The 23365-nt window shown below is 46.0% G+C and overlaps 1 protein-coding gene and 2 non-coding genes across 4 annotated transcripts in view; all 3 read right to left on the bottom strand.

Annotated features, from left to right (window-relative positions):
* PXN (paxillin) overlaps positions 1–20982 on the bottom strand; it is a 50218-nt gene extending 29236 nt beyond the window's left edge. Inside the window, exon 1 of one of the 2 annotated variants that reach the window (XM_086761530.1) lies at positions 20857–20982. In XM_086761530.1, coding sequence (XP_086617656.1) covers positions 20857–20911 — 55 coding nt within the window. In that variant the 5' untranslated portion in view covers positions 20912–20982. The remainder of the gene's footprint in view (positions 1–20856) is intronic. The other variant, XM_086761529.1, reaches the window with a different exon arrangement.
* Positions 20983–22457: 1475 nt separating this feature from the next.
* Positions 22458–22598, bottom strand: LOC147598621 (U4 spliceosomal RNA). Its single transcript, XR_015260504.1, has one exon. It is a non-coding gene; the product is annotated as a U4 spliceosomal RNA (small nuclear RNA).
* A 438-nt stretch (positions 22599–23036) lies between these two features.
* Positions 23037–23177, bottom strand: LOC147598620 (U4 spliceosomal RNA). Its single transcript, XR_015260505.1, has one exon. It is a non-coding gene; the product is annotated as a U4 spliceosomal RNA (small nuclear RNA).
* Positions 23178–23365: the final 188 nt, after the last annotated feature.

Raw genomic sequence — 23365 nt, 5'->3', positions numbered from 1 at the left:
GAGAAAATAATACGTATGAAAATCCTTTCTGCTTCTCTGTTCTTTCAAGCCAATACTGCCCTTAGAACAAGCTAGACTATGCATTTGTGGCACTGTTACAGAGTTGTATGGGTGCTTCAGAAAAGCGTAGCAGCAAAGGCAACCATCTAGTAGTTGTTACACCTACCTACACCAGGCTGCAGAGACAAACTGAACAAGAATTCACCCCGTGACAGACAGAACTGCTTTCAAAAATCACATGATGGCAGCCACTATGCATCCCATCTATGCCATAACTCAAACACAGACAGTCAAACCAGTTAGGTTTCCCCAGTACAGCAGCCTGTGCACCCAGCTCTGACCACTATCAGCAAATGTCTAAACAAAGACAAAACACTGCACTGTGAGATGTGGTCTCCCCAGTCAGCTGCAGCAATGATTGTGGCTTCCTGTCCCAACCACTGAGACTCAAGCTGGAGACTTTCTTCCAGAGCTTGTGGCCAACTAACTGGTCACATCTAACATGCACTACTACCACCCCCAGCACGGGGTCGTAAAAGAGCCTGCAAATACAGCCTGTTCAAAGCAGTTTCAGTAACGTTTATCAGTAACTACTCACTGCACCGTTGAGGATGAAATGCAAACCCTTCAAGTGCTCTGGTTGTAGTTTCAGCAGAGCTGCCACCACCACACCCCGTCAGTGTAAAGGAAGGGTCCAGTGATCCTCACTTCCTTCAGCGTGCAAACCCACGCCGTTCCCGGAACTCAGGCTGCTGATCGCCAGACACTTCCTAACTAATTCAACTTACTAATCTAGTAAAGTTTTGCTGGGTTTTTGGTTTGGTTTTTTTAGATAAACTCATTACATTTCTTAGAAGAATAGCTCCAGCCACTGTATGACTTAAGCAGCTTTTAGAAAATGTTTTAAAGAGAACAATGCCAGAATTTAGCCCTTGTCTGAAGTCGGTGAATAAAACTTCGGCTTTGCATAGGAAATACCATACGTTCACCTCCAAAACTCAGATCAGGACACAAACAGCAAAATCCAGTGCCATCCTGTCATTAGTTGAAAGAAACCACCCATCCTCCTGTCTGTTATCATAATTAAGCTGCATCCAAGAAAAACTGCAGCCTGAAAAGGGAGCAATCAGCAGACAGCACAAAATGAAATGCTCTTAAAATTCTGGAGACATCCCTCACCACTACCAGCCACTTCCACCTGAGCCTACACTGACATCTTGTTTTGGCTTTGCAGCCCCAGAATTAGGATATGGCTCAATCGGTAGGGCTGCATATCTTACGTACCTACTGGTGCCATCTTATTTGTGCCACTGAGCCCAAGAGCTAGTTTGACTCAGACTACTCCTGACCGTACAATTTTGAAGATGAGCCAACTCTGTATGCTACAAAAACCCAACAGAAGCCATCATGCGAGGTCAGACCTTCCACCAGATCCCTCTGAGGGGCAAGAGGGCTATTTGTACATGTGTTGGAAAACCATAAAGGTCACTGGAAGATCCTTCCTGGAACTGCCCGCACCACTTCCTTTCAAATTAACACAAGCATTTCACTGAAACTCAGACCTGCCCTGCAACCTCAGCAATGGTGTATTTTTTAGCACGGTGAAGATGCTAGAATGCTAGCATCACAAGAGGTCAGCTAGTTCCCATGTAACCCAGCAGCAAGGCTTTCAAGGGCACAGAGAGAGGCACTCTGTAGGAAACCAGCTGACCAGTTTGCAGCTTGACTCCAGCAGTTCCTAGGAATCACAGCCCCATTCCTCGATCAAGCATCTCAGATCCACCTCTTGTCATCTTTGATGCAACAGGCTGGGAAATCCTTCCAGTGCTGGCTCTGTTAACATCAACAAGTTGGCAGGAAGGTAACCTAATCTTAATTAGACCCACAGGGCACGGGATCATCAATGCAGCATGCAGGCTGAAATACACTGCAACTGCCTCGAAGATCTGAGTCAGTACAGTTTCCTGGATGAGACACCACAAATCCACAGCACTCTCTGGCCTACAGGCCAAGCTGCGTAAAGGAACCACAAAAGATTTTTCTGCTTAGCTCTTGAACACTCAGTTAGACCCCAGCTCAGACTGGCTGAGAAATGAACCACCGCCTACAAGAGAAACGCATAGTCATTCTGCCTTCCTCCAGCTTCCTTAGAAAAACTTTAATCCCCTTCCCACTACCTCAGAACAATTCAGTAGATGGCTGAGGTAACAGAAGTCAAGTCTCGCAAGGCACATAACTGCTTACATGGTCAAACATTCCTCAAGATGTTACAGGTTTGCTCAGTATCCTCACACTGGAAGTTATTTGTGATTTAAGTACCAACTCCTTTCAGAAGGGATGTACCTAATGCTCCAGAAAAAAAAAAAAAACTGTAAGGTTACCAGACAATTTCCAAAGAAAATAGGGTTTGAATATGGTTTTTTCTTTTTTTTTTTGTTTTCAGTTGAAAAGCTGCTAAACTATGCGTAGCCTTTTCACATTCTTCAAATTAACCTAAGCTATCCACTCCACTGCCATGGCTATCGCATTTGGAAGCTGTAACACCAGGAAGAACAAACTCTTACTGGCATTGAAGATCCAAGGACAGCACAGAGCAAAGCAAGGCCGTACAAATCCAGCTTAAGCTGGCTGTTGTATTCTTCACTTACTGCCTCCGAGAGGAACACTTAAACTTACTAGCAGCACTGTGACATCTCTGGTTTCAGAGTCTGCTCCCTCCCAAAGCTGTGCCCTCCCATTTATTTCTCATTTCCAGAAAGTGCTGGGGAGGGTGGGAGGGAAGGGATATTTCCTGTCATATACAGCATCCTCTTTTTTATAGCATGGCTTTCTCCACACTTGAAGTGAAAAAAAAGAGACATCTTATACTTCCCTCTGTTTATAGCCCTAAGCAGCAAACAGCTTGTGCCAGGAAAAAAACACCCCATGCTAAGACCTGGTGCCTTAAACTGAATTCATGTTCCAGCTTACTAAACAAATAAACGTTTTCAGTCTCACAGCTACCAAAGGCTTCTGAGAATGCCAGATCCCCAGCTACACAACCCTTGAGTGCCTCTCTGTAGCAACTCACAGACAGACGACCCGCAGTTGTGTGAAGCTAAAGGAGAAAATAATCCCTTGCATGGTTCCTTTCTATCTAGATTCACTGGACTTTCAAACTGAAAGTCCTGAACAACAGGAAACAATTACCAAAGATGGATAAGCTTAGTCAAAAAATTCTTCCACTGCTCTATGAACAATCTTCAGAAGGGTCAAGAAAAGTTTGTAAAGGGTTTGCAAGTCATAGCTCCAGCACATCCTGTGACACAGCACATGCAAAAGCAGTAGGCAGAGGTAATCTCATCACTTGTACAGTGATTAAGAGCATGAGGCCAGGTTCTGGTTTACTGAACAGAGAAGTTGGAAATTGCACAAGAAAAGTTTGTGATATGTAAAGCGCTTCACACAGAATTAACCAGTCTTTACTCAGTACCCCAATTTATGACCGCCAGTGATTCAGATCACCGTGATTTCAATACTACTGTCCTCAGATGATTGTCCCACCCACAAGTTACAGCACTTACAGCAGAAGTGGAAGCCATTTTCAGCACATTGTTCAGTCACAGCAGCTGACAACTCCACACCCTAAACCTAAAGCTCCATGTATTCCATTTTATATTGATAGAGCAGGCTGTGACCTGCAGCAGCTACAGGCAGTAAACTCTGCAGCCAGTGTTTCTGAATTTCCACAAGGTTCACAAACCAGAGTCCTCACCCTAACATTCATATCCCCTTGAGAGCAAGAAAAATCATCTGCCTTTCACAAATGCAGAACTGATACGCAGCCCTGAACAGCCCAACATAACATGGCAAGTCCATGTTATATTAGAATAGAAAGCAAGTCTGACTCTAAGGCCTGTACTAAAAATACTTAAGTTGGAATTTCTCAGCCTGAATCTGCAGCCTGCTATGAACTCCACCTGCTACCTTGACTTTTGTCAGAATCCTCTCCTTTTGGAAGCAAACAGACTGGTATTCCTCTGAGCAGTTATAGTTAGCCCTATGACAGATTATGAGGAAGAGCAATCTGCACAAATTAGAGAGTCTCCATCTCTCTCCCTGTGTGTTAACTGCCAAATTGGAAACAGCTTTGGTCTCCAAGGAGGGTAAGTACAGCCTCTGACTGTCCTCTCCTAGAGCGGCTCTTCTTGTGCAATATCTATTTCTGATCTCCGCCTGACAGCAAATAGATCTTCAGGCATTTCCAGGAAGTCCCAGACAAAGGCAATAGCAAATGGCGAGTACTGACCTAACCATTTCTGCGAGGGGGGTGATCGGCTCAGACAAAAGTAAAGGACGTTGGCTCTGTTCAAACACAAAAATTCTCAAACTGAACAAGAGTGCGGTGGAAGGAACAAATCGGATTGTAAACATTTTGCACAAGCAACTAAGCAGTTAATACCATCTCAGTACTGACCTGGGCTGGATTTCAGCCAATATTCTAGATGGGGGAAAAAAATTAAAAATAAAACCAGTAGTCACCAATGCACTAACCTTTTTAGTCCTCTATTTATCCTTACATGCGCAAAATAGTAAGTTAACCTTCCCCTTCCATGTCATAAGAATTTTTATTTGCTGCTTGCTTCCCTCAGAAAGTTTCTAGAAACTGGGATCAACATTCAAAAAAGTCCAGCAAGATCTGCTCTCCTCTGCCAAAACAAAACAAAAAAAAAAAAATTCATGAAAACCAAACAAGCAGCCACTGAACTGACCCCTCAGGGACAATTTCCCAGGGCCAAGGCCTCTGATCAAAATACCAACTCCCTTGTATTCCTACAGGAAGAGGGGCTCAGCCAAGCCAGCTATCTGAGGAACCAGACCCTTCCTGCTACATCAGCATGCAGCGACTCCACAAGCGCTAGGTCAAAACACAGCGCATGCTGCCATTTTACAGACATCTATCAAATCTAGTACAAAGGAGACCTCCATTAAACAGAGCACAGAACCCAAGCACGGGTATAGAAACAGCAGGAAACCACAGCTCTGGTAAAGGGAATAAACAGAAGCTCAGGGCTCGAGAAATTTCTAGTCCCTTGGCTGACCTGTCAGGCAAACACTCATGGAAATAGTGCCAATGGGCAGTAAGAGCATCACAGCGCTGGGGAATTTATAATATCCTACAATTCTGCTACAGCGGATGCAACTCCAAACCTGTGCTGCTCTCTCCAAGTCAGGTACATCAGGCTGATGCCATATAATTATTATCTTGCCAAAAGTCAGTTTGCCCACCTTATGCAATGAAAAGAGACTCCCCCCACCCATTATTCTGCTTCCCTAGCAGCACGTACAGCTGCTGGGCAAGAAAGTCATCTGTCTCCTGCAGCAGACTAGCTTTCCTCCTTCAGCACGAAAGTACACTCTGTAGAGGCCTGAACTGAGCAATCTGTTCTCACGTCTTCCTGAAAAAGAGACAGGCAAAGCACGGTAACAGCTACAAGGACAGTAGACCAGGGAGGAAAACACTGCTATTGTTTGTTGTGCCAGACCCGGCTCAGCCCTGGACTACAGGACTTGGAGAAAAACTGCCAAGCGCAGAGGTGTGTGGCACTCAGCTACTACCCCCCCTCTATGTGCCCAAGGAAATAGGGTAGACAAGGGCATTTTTTAAGCCTTGGGTGAACTGTATTTGGTTGAGATTTGCATAAGTGTAGGCAATTGGGTCTGACTTGAACTGAAAATTGTCGTAAGCAGCACTCAGGTTCAACACATGCTAATCCAGTACTGGATAACTCTTCTGAGCAGCTTCTGAGCAATAGCTTAGTGCCATAAGCAATGGTAAATTAGAACAGTGTGAACACACAGCAATGGTTTCCACATCTTTGGGCAACAGCAGTCCTTCTTTCCTTGTGCTCCAGAGCCCTCAGGTAGAAATGACAAGTGTGTAAGTTCGACCACTTAAGAGGACACCTTACAACAGCTGCAGAGTACTTACTGCTTGGAGATCATAATCTGGGAACTGCCTGTTTCTAACTCCACCGAGGCAAGGAAAACATGTTACATCAGAGTTTACATGGGAACACAGCACAGGAGTTCCATTGGACAGTGAGCACCCTGGAGCGAAGGATACAGTTTCACAAGATGCAGAAAGACAAATTAACAGTTCACCACTGCCAAAAATGGAGAGGTTTTACTCCCTCTTCCAGACATGTGCTGCTGCCACTTACTCGTGTTGGCTCTGGCTCCCGCAAGACCCCCCTGTGAACCAGTTCAACAGAATATACACCCCGCCAAAAAAAAAACCTGACTGTTTTCTTTTGGGTTAGAAAAGAGATGAGCACAGTCAGTAAGAAGGAAGGGGTATGCACAAACAGTCAGGCAAGGGAGCACAAAAAGGTAAGGATGAGTTAAAGTAAAGCCACCCTCCCTTTCAGCAGCAGCTAGTCCTTACATTGACTCACCTGCCAGCAGGACCACCACCTCAGATACCCCAGCATTTTATCTCTGTCACACAGATAACCATAGTCAATAACAAGATTGCTAAAGATCACCATGATTCTATCTGTCTGCATACGTAAAAAAAAATGGTTCTGGACACAATCAGAGACAAAATACTGTCAGAGCTTGCACATTCTAAGGTAATTATCTGTCCTTTTAGAAGTTACAGAAACAGGAAAGCATGTGAACCCTATAACCAACAAAGGGAAGCGTAAGATTTGCATGGCTATGCAAGAATAGACATGAAACTTAAGGGAGGAAAAAAAATAGCATCTTTTAAACAGTGGAAATCCTATCCAAGCAGCATAAACAGATCTGAATATAGGCCCATCCAGGCAAAGTGCCAGTTACAAAATTTGAGACACACATAAAGATGATGAAATGAAGGACAGAAATATTAGTATAAATTCTGAATTCATTAAAAGCCTTAGAAGCACAAATTTCACCCATGAGATGCAGAATGTGCTCGCTACCAGCAAAAGGAGGATTCCATCAATAAAGAAGGACGCTAAAGAGACACTGCAATCCTAGGGATACTGCAATCATATCCATATTTAGTACACTCTCATTGAGGCATTCCTATCCTGAAGGCTCTTAAATGGGATATCAGAATGCAAATTTGAGAGGTTTTAATCCTTGAAGATAATATTTTTCACTAACTCCAGCAACTTCCCATTCAGTAAGTAACAAGCCTATCTCCCAAGAGCATCAATGCGAAGAACATTCAACAAATGCAAGTCTACTGTTAAAACCCAAGGTATCTCAAGTTTGAAAAGCCTGCGCCTACAAGGAGAAATAAAGTCCCAGCAAATCGCACCCAGATACTGGGGATGACAAATAAAAGGTTAGTATACTGACATATAAATAAAGGCAAGTTAAAAAGACTTGCTGGTGTGACCTGCCAACCAGTCTTCTGAGGCGGGCTGTTTCCCTTTTTAAAAAAAGGAACTTTTGCCAAATGTGGTATGTGGTTTAACTGGCTTGTTAAAAATCTAATTACTAAGAAAGTACTTTCAAAATGGTGGATTTTTCTTTTTAAGAAGTTTTTCTTTCTGCAAGGGTTCTCTGCAACAGAGTGGGATCAGACTTGGAAGCGACACCGAACTCTTTATAAGCCAAAAAGTGTAAGTCATCACCAGCAACTGACTTTACACCAAGCACTGCCAAAAGCACAATGTAAACTCACAGAGCAGGGCAGGGGGAAACAACAACAAAACATTTAACATTTTTCAGTCATGTGGATCTTAGTACTACTTATAATAGGTAGAAAGTTGTAAAATTAAGCTGTTGATCTGACGAGCATTCTACTATAACTTAAAGATAACCCAAGTAATTACAGACTGTGGGAGAGCAGCACCTTTGCAAGACAACAGAGTACAAGGGGCCAAGAAGCACATGGCTAAAAATCTAATTAAAGCAGCTTCTTTTTACTTTCAAAGCAGCTTCTGGGAATGAAAGGACGACAATGTTCCAGAAATGAATGTGGGAACTGGTCCCCCAGTCTACTCTGAGAGAAGATGTGGGTGGTAATTTGATGAAGATTGCTGATGGCTCCACAGCTCTGCTTTTTTTTTTTTTTTCCCCAGCACTGGCAGAAGAATGTGGCTCAAGAGTTTCACAATGTCATGACAGAGGCCCACTGAAAGAAAGGAAATTGTTAAAGCCACACAGAAAGCTAACATTTTTAGAACTGGAATACATTGTAGCCAGCGGATGGAGCTAGATAATGTTTAAGGTTTTCTTATCTCTTCCTTCTGTGAGAAGGTAGATGACCTATGATTCTACCTACCATTTGGCATCATGACAGAAGTACTACTCATAAGTCTCTTGCTTGTTTCATCATCAGCAAGAGAAATAGTGATGATTTCTTTTTACCAAGAGCAGTATTAATAAAGCAATTAAATGCATGACAGCTTCTTCACCTCAGTGCCGTGCACAGAAGTTGTTGTTTTGCTATTAGATAAAGAAAAATTTTATTCTATCAACCGAAGGCTGTTTTACTCCAAAAGAACTCATGACCAGAGAAAACTGCAATTAAAAAAAGTATAAAGACCAAAGAGAAAGTAGATTTTTGAGAGGTAAAGATGAGTAAGGGAGACCAATCTCTAGCACTGACCAAAAATGGAAATGCCAGCAATACTGAAATAGAAACAGTGCAAGAATAAACTTCCCTTTCATAGGTACATGAAATAAATCCTTCTTCAAATTACTTTCTAAAAAAGGGTTTTCAGCGTGATCTCTGATTGTTCCTCCACCAATCCTGTACTAAAAGTCAACAGCCATCTGAGATAACTGGAGAGAGTATTTCGCACTAGTCTACAGAAGTTAAGATTCTCAGCCCTTACATTTCTGCTTTCCTGAAAATTGACTTCTCTGTCTCAACTCATCATATTCTTCCACTATACAGTGAACTAGGGCATAGTGGAAAATTGATTCATTTTCATCAAAATAGGAAGATGCACAGAGGCATATATTTTTTATATGGACACGTACCTACACACATCACTATCAGCCCATTACTGCTGAGGATTTTAAAATTAACCTGATCCACTTCAGAACCACACCGGCATTCACAACCCGCAGAGGAACAGAGTGACCAGACTCCTCCACTTACACACTGAATGTACAAAGACAACCTCCCACACACACATAGCAGTGTATCTGCCCCCTTGCTGAGAACAATATTTCACTCCTACCTCTGCCACAAATCCAAGCCTAACTGCTTGAAGCAGCTGGAAAACAGACTAACTCAACTCCTTTCCCCCCTCAAACAGAAAATAAAAAAAAAAAATAGCTATTTCTGCCAAGCAAGCACTGAATACACTGCATTCCATTTCATTAAAACAATTACTCAGAAGCCAGCCAAGAATTACATAAAGCTTCCTCCCTGCACCACCCCCAGCCCCTTCTCTCTAACCCTCCTCCTCAACACGCAGAGCAAACAGCTTCCCAACTCTGCGAGGACAGGATCCCAGCAGAGCGATACCACGCTGGAGAAAGCACCACCGAACGCCCCACATCGCACTGGCTGCTCCATCCCACACAGCGCGTTTTTCAAACCGAAGCAACGCACTCAGAGGACTCCAGCAGATTCAAACAGCCTAGAAGGTCTCTGAATTTCACCCCACCATAAGCCATACCCTCACGATCTGCTTCATGTAGTTTTCTCCCTCACATTTGATGGTAAAGTAGCATCCAATAAATTAAGCCCTTAACTCTTACAGAAAAATGAATGATAACCTAACAGATTTTATCTCTAACTCACATGGCAAAGGCTTTTAAACACAATCCCAAGGCAGAAGGTGCTGGAGGCGCCAGATTTAAGCAATTAAGAAGTATGGGAGCAGCATGCCAGAGCAGCTGTGCTTATGAGGCACTGCCCAAGGGAACTGCTCAGGACAGCCAAGTAGCAAATCTCAGATTAAGCAGCAGCACGATAGATTGAAAACTACAAGCTTAGGGTTATAAGAACCTGACTGACAAATTCATCCCAAACTCCACAGAGCCACTCCACAGCTCCCAACATGACTGACAGCCCTTAGCTCCTCACATTTCACAGCAGAAATAAAAGGCAGCTTCTTCTGGCCAGCACCGCTCACCCACCCACACCACGGAGTTGGCCACTGATAAGAGATTTCATGACGTGGATGAAATGGCATTTCATTCCCTCCCCCAGCGCTCCGGCTCTCTGCAGGGATCCCGTCTAACTGCTGGAGCTGCTCGCAGCCGGGCAGAATAGTTCCAGCTGTCTATTACACTGCCTAACCAGACCCACACAGCCCAAGAAAGGTCTCCCACATAAAACCATAACGAAGACAGGGAGAGCTGCAATCCAGAAGTACTACTCCTAAGCATCTTACTCTTGTGGACCACCTCCACCCAAAAGAGATAATTTCCTAGCAGCAACAACAAAAAAAAAAACATAGTCCCAAGGCAGCTGCCAGTGCTGAGGAACGGGGAGCAGCAGGCAAAACCAATGGCCAAACACGACGAGCAGCAGCAAAGACCAGCTAGGCCACCATCTTATTCCAGTTCGTGGGCCACCAGTAACCTCAACCGCTGGGTAGTTAGCCTTATGCACTTTTGTTTGACCCAGCTGAAATTAGTAGCTCCAACCAAAAAGAAACCTTTTCAGAGCGAAGCCTTGAACTTGCTTTGAGTCATGAAAAAGGATAGAACAAGGGAATATTAAGCCCCCTAACCCACGGCAAACCAGTTACAGCCCTCCTGCCTGTGACCTTTTCTACTTCTGGCTTTTTTTGCCCACTCCTGCTCTTAGAAAAACCCAACCTAATCACAGTCCCTGAACCACCACAAACTCCCCTATAGCACAAAGTGAAATTCTCTGCTCACCTTGCTCTTCAGGGACAGAAATAAAGCAAGATGCTATCAGGCATCTAGACAGACATAGGATTAATTCTGTCTGCCAGCTCAATTTTGTGACAAAAACATGGGATTGGTTTATTCCTGGAGACCCCATACAGTTTGATTTATAGTTAAGCCATTTAAAGCACAATTCCCCATGCAAACTGACATTCAGAAGGTTTACTCCCTGGAGCGCCATTTACGTTTTTTGATGTTCTTTACATAATCTGCAAAATGTAAGAGGTTTAAACACATGCAATAAACAGTAAAACCCAAGAAATCAAGCTACACTCCACTCCATGATGCCAGCAAGATGTACTAAGTAGCTCACCCTGCAAAGCCATCTGCACCAAACTTGCACATGATAATAAGAACATTGTGAGAAGTGGCATGACAAACCGCGTTTGGAGACTTCAGACTACCCCATCATCATTTAAATAACTTGAACTAAACTTGTCCACAGTGTAGGAACAGTCCAGCAGAGGGAAAAAGGAGCCAAGCAATAACAATGCAGGCTGCCTCCCCTGTGGCCTGCCATAAGTTCTCTTGGATCCTCAGCTTATGGTTGTCTAAAACTGCTTAGATAAATTTCCCATGTAAATTCAGAATAATTACCATTTGATGCAAGAAAAAGCTGCACTTGTGTGAGCAGAAAAAGAGCTTACCAGACTCCTGAACAGCACAAATACATAACTTCAGGGACCCAAGATCCTACAACTGAAACACCAATACCAAACTTATTCCACAGCACTCCAGTCGCCATTTCTACTTTTTAAAAACATACATACACAGAAGGGAAAGCATGGATTTTAACACCGGTCAATCAAGGGAGACTGTCCCCAGCCAGCTGGTTTCTGCTGCTCTGGGGACATTTTTAATGCGAACAAGCAAGAATAGGAAAAATAGCTAAGAGCGATACGATAAAGTCATCACCCGCCTCCTATTTTTATGGTGTATCTTTAGCACACTACATTCTTTGAATGACTTCACGATGCTCTGTGGTAAAGGGAAAGACTAGAGTAGAACTACTGTGAGGAACTTGGAAGGGAAAGGAAATCTTTTCTCCCTACTCACAGCCTGTCATGAAGAAAGGATGAGCAATCAGAAAGGGAACATTAAACAGGACTGAGAAGGAAATAAAAACTTGTAATTCAAACTTGCCATTGTAAGCTTTTCCAGCAATGGTGACCAGAGAAGGCTGGAAGAGTTACTATTCTGATATATTCAGCTGGACATTATTTCAGAAACACAAAGATGTAACAGACTTTTACCATACTTTACAGGTGAGGTGCTATTATCCCTATTTGGCAGGCAAACAAACAATATGCCTGAAGTCAGGGGAAGTTTTTGAGGCTGTGGATAAATGGTTACCTTACGCCAGATTAAACATAAGCCACAGCTAAAAGAGCTGGCCTCATCTACTTCCTAGTCCACGTTAAAAAAAAAAAAAAAAAAAAAAAAAAAAAGCCCTTCAGAAGAATTGGCTTGCTGATCCAACTAACTGCACAACGGTTATTGTGGACACAAGGAAGGGAAATGGGGGGGGAGGGAACGCAACACACCTTACAGTTAAATCAGCTTAAATCAATTTGAAACCACAACTTCCACTTTCTCTCCAATCTATTTAACTTCAGCCCAAAAGGGAAAGGAATGGTGCCACTCCTTGCTTCTACACCGCACTGGAGCTAGTTATCTTGCTAGAGGACAAGATAGTTCAGTTTACTGATCCAATACCAACACATTTATTCAATTTGGTGGAAAGGGCTGGTTTTTCAATGTATCAGAAATTTGAACCAATTTGCTCTGGAGCCTGATAACTCATTAAGTAAGCAGCAAGCACATAAGAGATAGGGAAGCTGGAATCAACATTTTTGGCTGCAATCTGAAACAGGCTGAAATGTGAGGTGAGATTTTACAAACACTGAAACAAGAACAGGACCCAAAGGTATCCATGGTTCCCTACCTAGTATTTTAAAATATAATAGCCTGTACTCATGACAACCTGTACTTCTAGGGCTTATTATTAAGCCTAAGTTAGTTAGTACAGGCTAAAGTGCAAAAGAAACTCATTCCCTAAACTCCATCTTCTTATCACAAGCCCGGGGAAGCTTCCCACAGACAATGTCTCACTTTCAGGCAGCTGGAGCAGAAGAGCATCTTCATTAACAGCTTCCGCATCACACAAAAAGGAACACAGAAGATCAGTACACAAAGAGATGGAGGCATAGTCTGAGAGACAGAGCAGGAAACTGGGACCAGAGATCCTATTCAGTCGCACTGATTTTCCACTAGCACAACACAGCTGAATTCAGAATCTGTTCTGGCTGCCTCCAAAGCTGCAGCAGATCCTGGATATCACAACTAATGCATTTACCCAGTTCAAACAGATCTGTTTTGTGGCCATAGACAAGCTTTTCCCCTCCTCTAGTTGCACTGATTTAACTTAAGAAATTTATATATGTCTGTCTTAGCAGTAGATCAAAAAAATGAGTCTGATCTAAGTAGACATGCATTCTTACTGCTTGTTCTGCTGCCAGACTTTAGAATTTTATCCATCATTTCTGCAGTTTCATAACTTGTTTCATAAAACAAATAAGCTTCAAAGGGAAAGTGGTGAGGAAAAAAGGGTCTGGAGAAACTGAAGTATCATGATTCCCTGAGAAAGGAAGGGCAAGTAGAGAGACAAGAGTTAAAGAAGATGTATGAGAAGTTACCCATTGATTTCTCTAGTGGTAGAGATGGTGTCGGAGGATCAGCTTTAACCAGGAGGGCAGCTGAACACTTGGGATAAGCTGACCTCTCCCAGCAAGGGACAAAGGAGCTAAAGACAGCAGAGTCTAGCCTTTCCATGGAAATAGAGCAACAAGAAAAGAAGCCTCTCTCTGCATTGCACACTGCTCGAGGCAGAGGACTCCCTGTCTGAGTTGCTCAGGACAATGAAGTCTCTGTTTTACGAGGGGTCAGAACAGCTAAGAAGCTGAAACAAGTTAGAACTCCATTGTGCAGAGTATTAGTTCTGTTTACAGTCTTCTCGCCCAGCAGCAGGAATGACTCAGAAACCTGAGCCAGTAGAAAGCCAAGGGACCAAATTACTTCACCAGTGTTCCTCCCAGTGCCATTTCCTGGGCGTAGCTGACCATAAGCAATTTCACACTAAACTTTCAGTCAAATAAGAACAAAACCTACTAAATATGACTGCCAAACTGAAGGAACTGAGTCAGAGACAGGCAAGCATCCCCCTCCAAAGAGGGACAGACAGCATAACCCTGCAGAGCACAGCCATCTTCAAAACATTAGGAGATGACAGATGGAAACACATGCATGACCCTCCACACTCCCATGAAAAATCAACGGCAAGATTGCTCCCTTTAAAGTTAATCTTGAGAGGATTAAGCCCTCAAGAGACGGTGGGTTAGTGTTCCTAAAACAGAGGGAAACAACTTTAAAGTCAAATCTCTTGTGCCACTGAACCTTTGTGCCAAGAATTTTGAAGCCACACTGCTAGACAAACCTTCTGGAAAAGAAAAATCCTTCTAGAAGTCAGCACGCACACCTAAAATAAGCAGCTTACAGTCTAGTTTACACGTACAGCCAAAACACTGCCATAAATACACTCTTACTAAACAGAAATAATTTATTTGTAGAACATCTTTTACAAGCTCTAGTGAATGCTGTTTTGTTTTTGATTGCAAAATCCAGTTTAAAAATTCTGAAGCCTTTAAAAAAAAAAAACAAAACAAAACAAAAACAAAAACCAAGCAGTAGAGAAGTGAGAATTTCAAAGCTATCAAAGGAAAGCTTCTAAAAGCAACAGTTTCTGATCGGACTTACCAAAGCTCAAAAAAAAGAAAAAAAGTTTCACAGTAGTGTTTGCAAACAACTCCTTTCAGAAAATGGCTGTAAAAAACATTCAAAGTCAAAATGAAACAGTATCAGACAAAAGCAAATGTAAGATTTCCTTTCTCCTACTCCTCTCACCATAAAATACATAGTGTGCTGTAGAGACACTGCACAAATTAGGTTTCTCCCTCCGCAACCACCAGATCCCAGTGGACTGTTCACACCTACTGCTTAGACAAGGTAGCACCACAGAACCAAGAATATTTCAGCATCTAATTCAGTATCTCAAATTGTCTGAAGAAAGTATGTGCAGCTGGTCACTTGCATGCCGGAAACACAGCATGTAACACCACCACGCTGTGCTTTGGTAACCCCCTGAAAGGGGAGGGTGGCCCCGAGTTAGGATTTTCACTCTTTAGGACAAAGTTTTACTCTGTGCCAATTTACAATACTGCAGAATGGCAGACTCATACAGTAAGCTTCCTGTCAAACTCCAAAGCACATCTGCAAAACATGCTTCCTTAGAGAGATTTGAGGAAGACAATCTGGACAAGCCTGGTCAGCTGCTCGAATTCACTCTTTCCTGCCCCCTTTTCCCACAATGGGCTATTCTGGTTTATATCCAGACCCAGCACTCAGTGTCCTGTGTGGCGGAGGCTCCCCCAGCTCAATGGGGTGCACAAGTTCCGTCTGCAGAGCTCTGAAAGTTTCCTGTGTGAGCTGTGCACTGCAACACCACTTCTTCAACACTGAGGGGGGAAAAAAAAAAGGAACAAAGCTTTTTTTTTAACTCTAAATGAATCCTCAATGCAACACAAATCCATTCTTGCAGATGTTTCATAACCTCTCCAGCCCAAGCAGCATGAAATTGAGATACTTCTGGACCTCCATTTCACAGTGCACAAGTACACACTGATCAACTCCATCAGCCACAGGAAGCGGGAGGACATTTTTGATAAAATCAGGGAGTTAAGAATAGACACGCAAACGGGTTCTGTGAGATGTTCCCTCACGCCCAACAAGGTCCATCAGTCACTAGTCATTTCTGCACCAGATTCAGAAGCATGGTGTGGAAATTCTAAGCTGATTTTACATTACATCAACTCTGAACCTGCAAAGAGTATTAGCTCAGCCTCAATACTAAACTACTTTTGGGCCAAAACTGGCCCTGGAAACAGTGCAGCTATGTCCACATGGCATTGTGCCTGAACCAACAAGTCCTGCCGGACCAGCTTGACTCGGGACAGAGCCAGTGCAGACGTCTGTATCCATGGCACAGTTAATCCACAACTCAGATAATCCACCCATAGATAATGAGGAAAGAAAAACAAACAACTCTCACTTCAGTTCAAAAGTTTTTACTTATTTCAGGGGATTTGTATCAGCACAGCATTGTCCCCTTATGTATGCATCTCAAGGTGAATGGCTTTAGAAAAATAAGTGAGCAATTTTGGGGATAACAATGATTTGCAGAGGGAAAATAGCTGGTGTGCCTTTCCATGGTTAATTTTGTATACCAAAGAAAAGCTTAGAGAGAGAGTGCCACACTTTTTTGTTCAACTGCTTACTGTTAGATAATCAGACCTTGTCCAATCTGAAAGTCTGCACAAAAATTGAGAAAGACATGGTGTAATTAAGACTTGATGAAATCAAATTGCTGAGACAAAAAGTTCTAGTTTAAAAATCAGATCAGAGCTTCAACTTTTGGTTGTGCCAATACACTTAGCAGCTCAGAAGAACAAAACAGACAGAAATTCTGATCTTTTTCAGACTTTCTTTGCAATTCACCTCTAATCCTCCTACAGAGGAAAAGAAAAATGTGTTGAAACTGCAGTAGCCTGTTTGGACAACTGGAAAGTCACACTACCACTGCTGAAGTAATGCAACAATTGCAGTGGGCACAGTACAGCTCCCATGGTTCCTTAAAGAGCATGTTGATGAGACACTAAAATGGCCTTACACAATGCTATCTGTATGCTCACCTTGAAGGGCCACTCAGCAAGTCAATATGCAGACTAGGTGAATCCTGTTCTGACTAGCAATGCATTCCTGAACATGCTAGAAACTTGCACCAAACCTCCAAGAGATAACCAAACTGAGGAATAGGAGAAAAGGTAAACAAAACTGTCTCCACTTAAAGAAACAGTAACTGTGAGAAGAAGCTGCAGATGAAATTCATTCTGTTTGCACCACCAGCTACTTCACCCGGGCAGAGGGTGAGGTTTCATTCTCTAAGAATGAAGCCTTTGTGGTGCACCTTTCACCAGGAAGCCATGCAGCTGATGGACTCCTTGCCCAGTAAGTTTTATCATTAGCCCAATTCAGAGTCTGTTTTCTGAAGGTGTGACCACCAGCTTTATGCCAGCACTGTAAAGCTAGCTCCCAAGTCCAGTAATAAAACTGCAATTTTCCTGGAGCATGTCTTAACAGAACGTCTGGTTTCTATTAAAGGTAGGATGGAAGTAACGGATTGCGGCCCCTCCCCAGTGTCTGATTTAATCAGTTTCATAAGCAGAACTCAGTCACCCTAATGTCTCCCAGAGCACAAGGGATTTTGGCAGATCCACCCCCTTTCCGGCTTGGTACCAAAGGAACTCGAACTCTCTAGATCTTTCCAGTGAGACCAGCTGCCTGACGTTTTCCCGCTACACGGTTTCGGAAGATTTCATCACACCTAGGAGAAGGCATGGGAGGGGAAGGAAGAGCTCTGAGCCCGGTGGCACGTTGGGCAGGGGCTGTGCTCCGCTCACCCCCGAGCGCTCTATACCCACGCGAAGTTACAGGTCTCGCCCACGAATGGGCTCGAGAGGTAGCGGCAGGCGAGGAGGTGCCTGCTGAAACCCGACCACGCTCCACGCTGCTCCCGGGGATCGAAAGGCGCCTTTCCCGGCCGGGGCAGAGCTGGGACAGACAGCGGCGGCCCGGCCCGGGGGCGGCGGCCCCAGGGCGGCCCAGCCGAGATGCCTGGGGGCGGTGCGGCGAGCCGGGAGGGCCTGCGCGGTCCGCGGGGAGCGACACGTCCCCGGGCGCCGGCAGGCCCGGCCCCAGCCCCGCGGCGCGGAGCCGGCGCCGAGGGGCTTAACGCGGCCCGGGCGGGCGGCGGGAGCCGCCCGGGGCGCGGAGCCCCCCGCCACGGAGAGTACGCGAGGCTCGGAACTCACCCAAGTCGTCCATGGTGCCGCCGTGCCCGCCTCGCCGCCGGTGCCGCCGCCGCCGCCCGCCTCGGCGACTCGCAACTTTCCCGCCCCGCCCCCGCGCGCGCCCGCGGCCTGCGCGCGTCCCCGCCGCGCCGCCCCCTGCCGGCGGCAGCTGGAGCCGGCAGCCCGCCGGGCAGGGAGAAGTTGGGGGGAGCTCGGCTCCCCGGCCCCGGGCGGGGCTGGCCGCCTTCAGCGGCACCGGCGCGCAGCCCCCGGGGTGGAAAAGAGGCCTGGGAAACGGCGTCCCCGGGGCAAAGCCTGCCCCGCCGCAAGGAGCCGCCGGACTGCGACCCCACGCGCGGCCGAGGCTGCCGGTGCCCGGCCAGGAACGCAACGCAAAACGCGGTCTCAGGGGCTCGAGCAGCAGGACCCTCCCCAGGGCAACGTCCCGCCGAGGGCAGCGATGCGGTCGCGCCAGGCTCGGCTGGGGTGCTGCAGCCCGGGAGGAGCCCTGCGCAGCGCCGCTCCACGCCCCAAAAACTCCCTAGCAAATGCACCCTTCTGAGCCCCAGGTGATTTACCCGCTCCGCAGGAAAGCCCGGGCAGGTGAAACCTACCCTGAACAGTTTTCCTCAAGCTGTTCCCACCATAAATGAAAGCCACCAACCACTTCTCCTTTGCTCTGTTAAACCCCTAACAGCCCTCCTGGATTTCTCATGTGATAGTGTGTCTTGAACCACCATTTCCCACTTATTTTTCCTTTCAAACCGCTACCAAACCACGCTCCAAGGCAGCAAAGTCCTCAGCCTTGCCACAACCACAGAGCAGCTCCACCCTCAGCAGACCCAGTGTTTACCCTACCATCGCACTCCGGCCAAGCCAACATGGCAGGAAAAACAGTTGCTCAGTCCAAGTGTTCCACTCCTAATCGGGAGAGAGATACACCGAAAACTGTCAGTGTGGGAACAGCGAAGGATCCAGGAAACATGACTCCTGTAGCACTTTTCTTTACAAAATTACTACCGAGTCAGAGAATGTTCTCAGAGCTGAACAGCACATGTCCTGTTGTCTAGCCTAGATTACGGGATTGCATTTTCATAAAAACAGAGAACATGAGGTCAGCTGCTAGCAATCTCTGATGCTTTGTTTTTCACTCTCTAGGCACAAACACACCCAGTTTCCCCAGCTAGCACAATTCAACAGACATCGTTATTTCCTGTGTTAAGACATGCTATAATGAGAACAATCACTAGGGGGGCATGGAAATACCCCCTCCCTAGTTCCCACCAAGGCCTGCAAATAATCAACAGCCTCCAGGAAATTCATTCCAGGTTTTACTCCAAATCCAGGACTTCTCAGAAAATGACATCCTTACCTAAGTACAATACAAATATAAGCAAAGACTTTAACCATGTGCTTCACCGTCAATGCCAAGGATCTCACCTGACACCTCCTTTGCTGGTCCCTGAGCAAAATTTAAAACGTTCTTTGAAGGGGCTACTACATTTTCTCAAAACCTATCACTGGCTGTACAGTGACGACTTCAGGATGTGTCTCCCCAGGTGGAGCAACATAAACCATTAGCATCTGCTGGTAGCATAGTGGACCTAAGGTCACCAGAAACATGTCTTTTCCTGGAATCTGTATGTTTCTTCTAGCAGCACGTGACAGGCATCTGTCTTGACTTGGGTTGTATTTTTACCTCTGAATAAATAAAGTGCCTGCTGTGCTCTGTTCATATTGTAGCCTGGTACGCAATTTCTATCTTCAGCTTCTTACAGTGTCCTTTGGGAGTCTGGAAGTGAGTGCAAATCTAGAAAGCAGTTTCTATTCTGTCTCAAGGCTGAAGTTAAGATGTGTCATAACACCAAGTAGGGTTGCACTCGCAAGAAATAGGTTGTGTCCAAGCTGCTCAGTCTATGGCTGCTGCTACGAAAGGCTCAGGGAGGTGGAAAGGCAGGGCTGTCACGTGAGTAGTCTCCTGTAGTAACATGGCTTTTAAAAGCAAACTTATTCTCACCACACTCCTCATAGCCAGGTGCTGTTCATAACTGAATTCTTCTTCATACACTAACATTTCTTACTTAAAATTGCCAGTCCTTAACCCTCCCCTGACAGCCTAAAGAGTAAGGGCAACTTAAAACCCAAGCTGCTAAGACAACTACTCAGTGGTGTGGGCTCAAGCTAAACTCACACAAACGATGTTCACCCTCTCCTGTCCTTCCTGACACCCTGGAACTCCTGTTTTCTCATCATCTACCTGCTCTCTGCCTCTGAAACTCTCACTGACTCACGAACTCCTGCTTGCTGCTCAAGCACCATTCTTATGCAGCTGCTGGTGTAAGCAGCTGCAGTTCCCCAGGGATGGCCACTTCCAGCAAACTCTTCCCACCAGAGCAGCATACCCCATAGCGTGCTCAGAGGCTGCTGGCGGGGCTGAGGGGGAAGTCACGCGGAGAGCAGCTCCATACTCATAACTGGTGCTGGGTGGGAAGCACTGGGGGATGAAGGCAGGTAGTGCATCAGAGAAATACACGGGGCTTCCTCTTATGTTGTGCCCTATGGCAAAGACACATTATGACTTATCTTTCAACAGAAGGTGTGACAAGAAGTTATGACGCCCATTTAGAGATGGGAAATAGGGCTGGGAACTGGAAATAAAGTCAGACAGTGAGTCAATATCAACCTAATTTTGGACTTCAGGACTTCCTGGCTCCACACAGCCCGCGTGTTCAGAGTACTTGCTCAAGGCATCTTTCCCTCTTGTCAAAGCATCGTTTACCAGTTACGGACCAGCTCCACAGAAGGGTTGCTTAACCCACTGACCTCTGCGCACTTGACGCTCAGAGACAGGATGGATTACCTGTCCACCCATCCCAATCAGGGCTGTAATCTCAGACCGGCTGCTGAACAGAGGAGCGATCCAAGCTCATTTCATAATACTCCCTATGAAAAGCACCGTTATTTACAGCAGACAATCCATGTCAGATAAGAACAGATATGAAGCTATGCTGACTTGTAAGGCATGTTTAGAGCTTACCTGTGCACTTTCCAGAGAGTGACATGAAACTGCAGAGCGATGACAATGACTTCATTGGAGCGTGGATCCTCTGTGCTGTGCCACATGGACATCATGCAAGGGGATGTAGCTTGTGAATGCATGAAAGAATTTCAGGCAGAGCCTTAGGCTTAATGCAATGGCAGTAAATCTCAACACTCAAGATCCAACTTCATACTTGTTGAAAGGATCTATTACAGAAAAACAAAAAAACTTGGTTTCTAGCATAATACGTAGGACATGACTTTGCAATGCAGAATGAAAGCACCAGAGCAGTGTATTATCACAGACAGTTTTGGCAGAACAGACAAAAAAAACCCAACAACACAATCCTAGTGATAAAACCAATACTTATCAACAGAGTTTATATGAATCAAGCAACTACATGAAGCATTTTACTCACCGTAAGCCACATATGCCTTTGATATTCATAAGCGTGGCTTATTTGGCCAAAAGGTAACAAATGGCATCCCAACGCTTCAGATTTTTACTTCAAATTATGTTGCTAGCAATGAAGCGCAAACAGGGGGACAAATGCAATCTATGGGGTTTCACTGTCACTCTTTGGTCACTGTTGTGTATGATAATCCCAGCATAGCTGAACGTTACAAATAAACCTGATAAAGAGGGAAGGTTAATGTTCACTGCTAAGTTTTCTACTCTGCCTAGTTGTAGTTTAAAACTGCTGCCAGGCTCAGGGTCATACAGGCAGGACGCGAGCATCCGGATGGCACACACGACCACACAGAGGTAACCAGTCAGCAGCATAAGCCACATCTAATTCACACCAAGTGTCAGAGGGCAGCTGCTTCCAGCTCCAGGGGAGACTCAGAGCGGGGAGCTGGTGTGCAATAGTCACCAGTCTCCCTCCACAGGGTCTGCTTAGGTATTAAATAAGACAACAGCTGCAACTTAGAAATGGGTGGGGTTTATTTATATAATAGGATTTTACAAACTCAGCAGCTACTTTTTCCAGAGTAAAGGTTTTTGATTTCAGTGACAATAAGGAGCCTTTCTTTTTCCTAAGCAAGTGATGCCAATGGATATACATTGACAAACCCATACAAAGCATAGGTTACAGTACCATGCACGGAAAGCTGTTCCCTAATAGGTTTTGGAGCAGTTCTGGAGCCAAACACAATTCCAGCTTTCACTCCCCCCTCACTTGCTCCAGAAATGCCAAACCCCTCCTCGCTGCCTAAGCTACCTTCTGAGAGGTCGTGCTCCTCGAGGGATCGTCCTCAGCAAGAGCTACAGGAGAAACGCTTCTCCCATACCCTAGTCCCTCCACTTCCATTTTCTCAGACCAATTTCACCTTCAGCAGCTCTGAAAGAAAAAAAAAGCAAAAAAAATCAAGCTTTTTATGTAAACGTGCCCTCAATTTATTAAAGCGTGGTTTTGGCAGGGGCAAGGCATTGGCAGCGATGAGGGAGAACAAAAGCGTTTGCATCTCTAGATAATAAACCCCCCCAGTCCGGTCAAAACGCTGTCACTATAAAGCCCCGTCTATATACAGCCACTGTACCTCCCTTTTTCCAGCCCCTGCTTTCGCTGTTTCTCTATTTTTAACACCGAAATTCAGTCTCCGTAGAGACTGTCAAAAATTGCCAATGCCGACTATATTTCAAGTCGTCATGGCGGGGTATTGGGAAAAGTTTTCAATTAGCAATAATCGCGCCTCGGATTAACCTCATTGGCTACGATACTGCCACTGCGCAAAGCTGACCCATTCCTCCCGCCGCCGCCGGCCCTCGCCCCGGGGCCGCCACCGAGCTCAGAGTGAGCGCTGCCGCCTGGCCCCCGCTGCCCCTTCCGCTTCCCCCGGCACCGATCCCCATCGCCGCCGCGCTCCGGGCACCAGCACCGGGAGCGTGGCCTCCCCGTTTTTCCCACCCGCGCCGTGCGGAGCGGCGCGGCGGCCGCGCAGCTTGCTGGGAAGGAGTATGCAAAGTAGGCGTGACGTCACGCGGGCAGGTCCCCGCTGAATGAGCCCGGGGAGCCCAGCCTTGGGACCCCCTCGGGCGGTGCGTACCCCAGCCGGCCCCGACCAGCCCCAGCCGGCCGTGAGCCCCGGCCCTCCCCAAAATGTCGTAAGCTGAAGCGTCTCACACCCATACTTCTCGATTTTTTCATTTTCTATTATTTAACCACGTGAAACCAGCCTCCGAAGAGGCTCTCAAAAATTGCCGATGCCGACTATATTTCAAGTCGTCATGGCGGGGTATTGGGAAAAGTTTTCAATTAGCAATAATCGCGCCTCGGATTAACCTCATTGACTACGATACTGCCACTGCGCAAAGCTATCACCCCTCCCCGCCCTCCCGGCCCCCCCCGCCGCCGCCCCGCCGCTTGGTCAGAGCGCGCCGGCGCGCCCCCGCGCGCCCCGCCAGCCCGCGCCCCCGCGCGCCTCCCGCACACAGCCCGCGCTCCCGCCGGCGGCGGCGGGGAGGGGGATTTAACGGGCGGGGGCCACGGCGGCGCGGCGGCGGG

Source organism: Chlamydotis macqueenii, chromosome 17 (assembly GCF_036417535.1).
Source record: "Chlamydotis macqueenii isolate bChlMac1 chromosome 17, bChlMac1.mat, whole genome shotgun sequence".
Lineage (NCBI taxonomy): Eukaryota > Metazoa > Chordata > Aves > Otidiformes > Otididae > Chlamydotis > Chlamydotis macqueenii.
The sequence above is the reverse complement of the archived record's forward strand: the minus strand, read 5'-3'. Positions and strand labels throughout refer to the sequence as shown.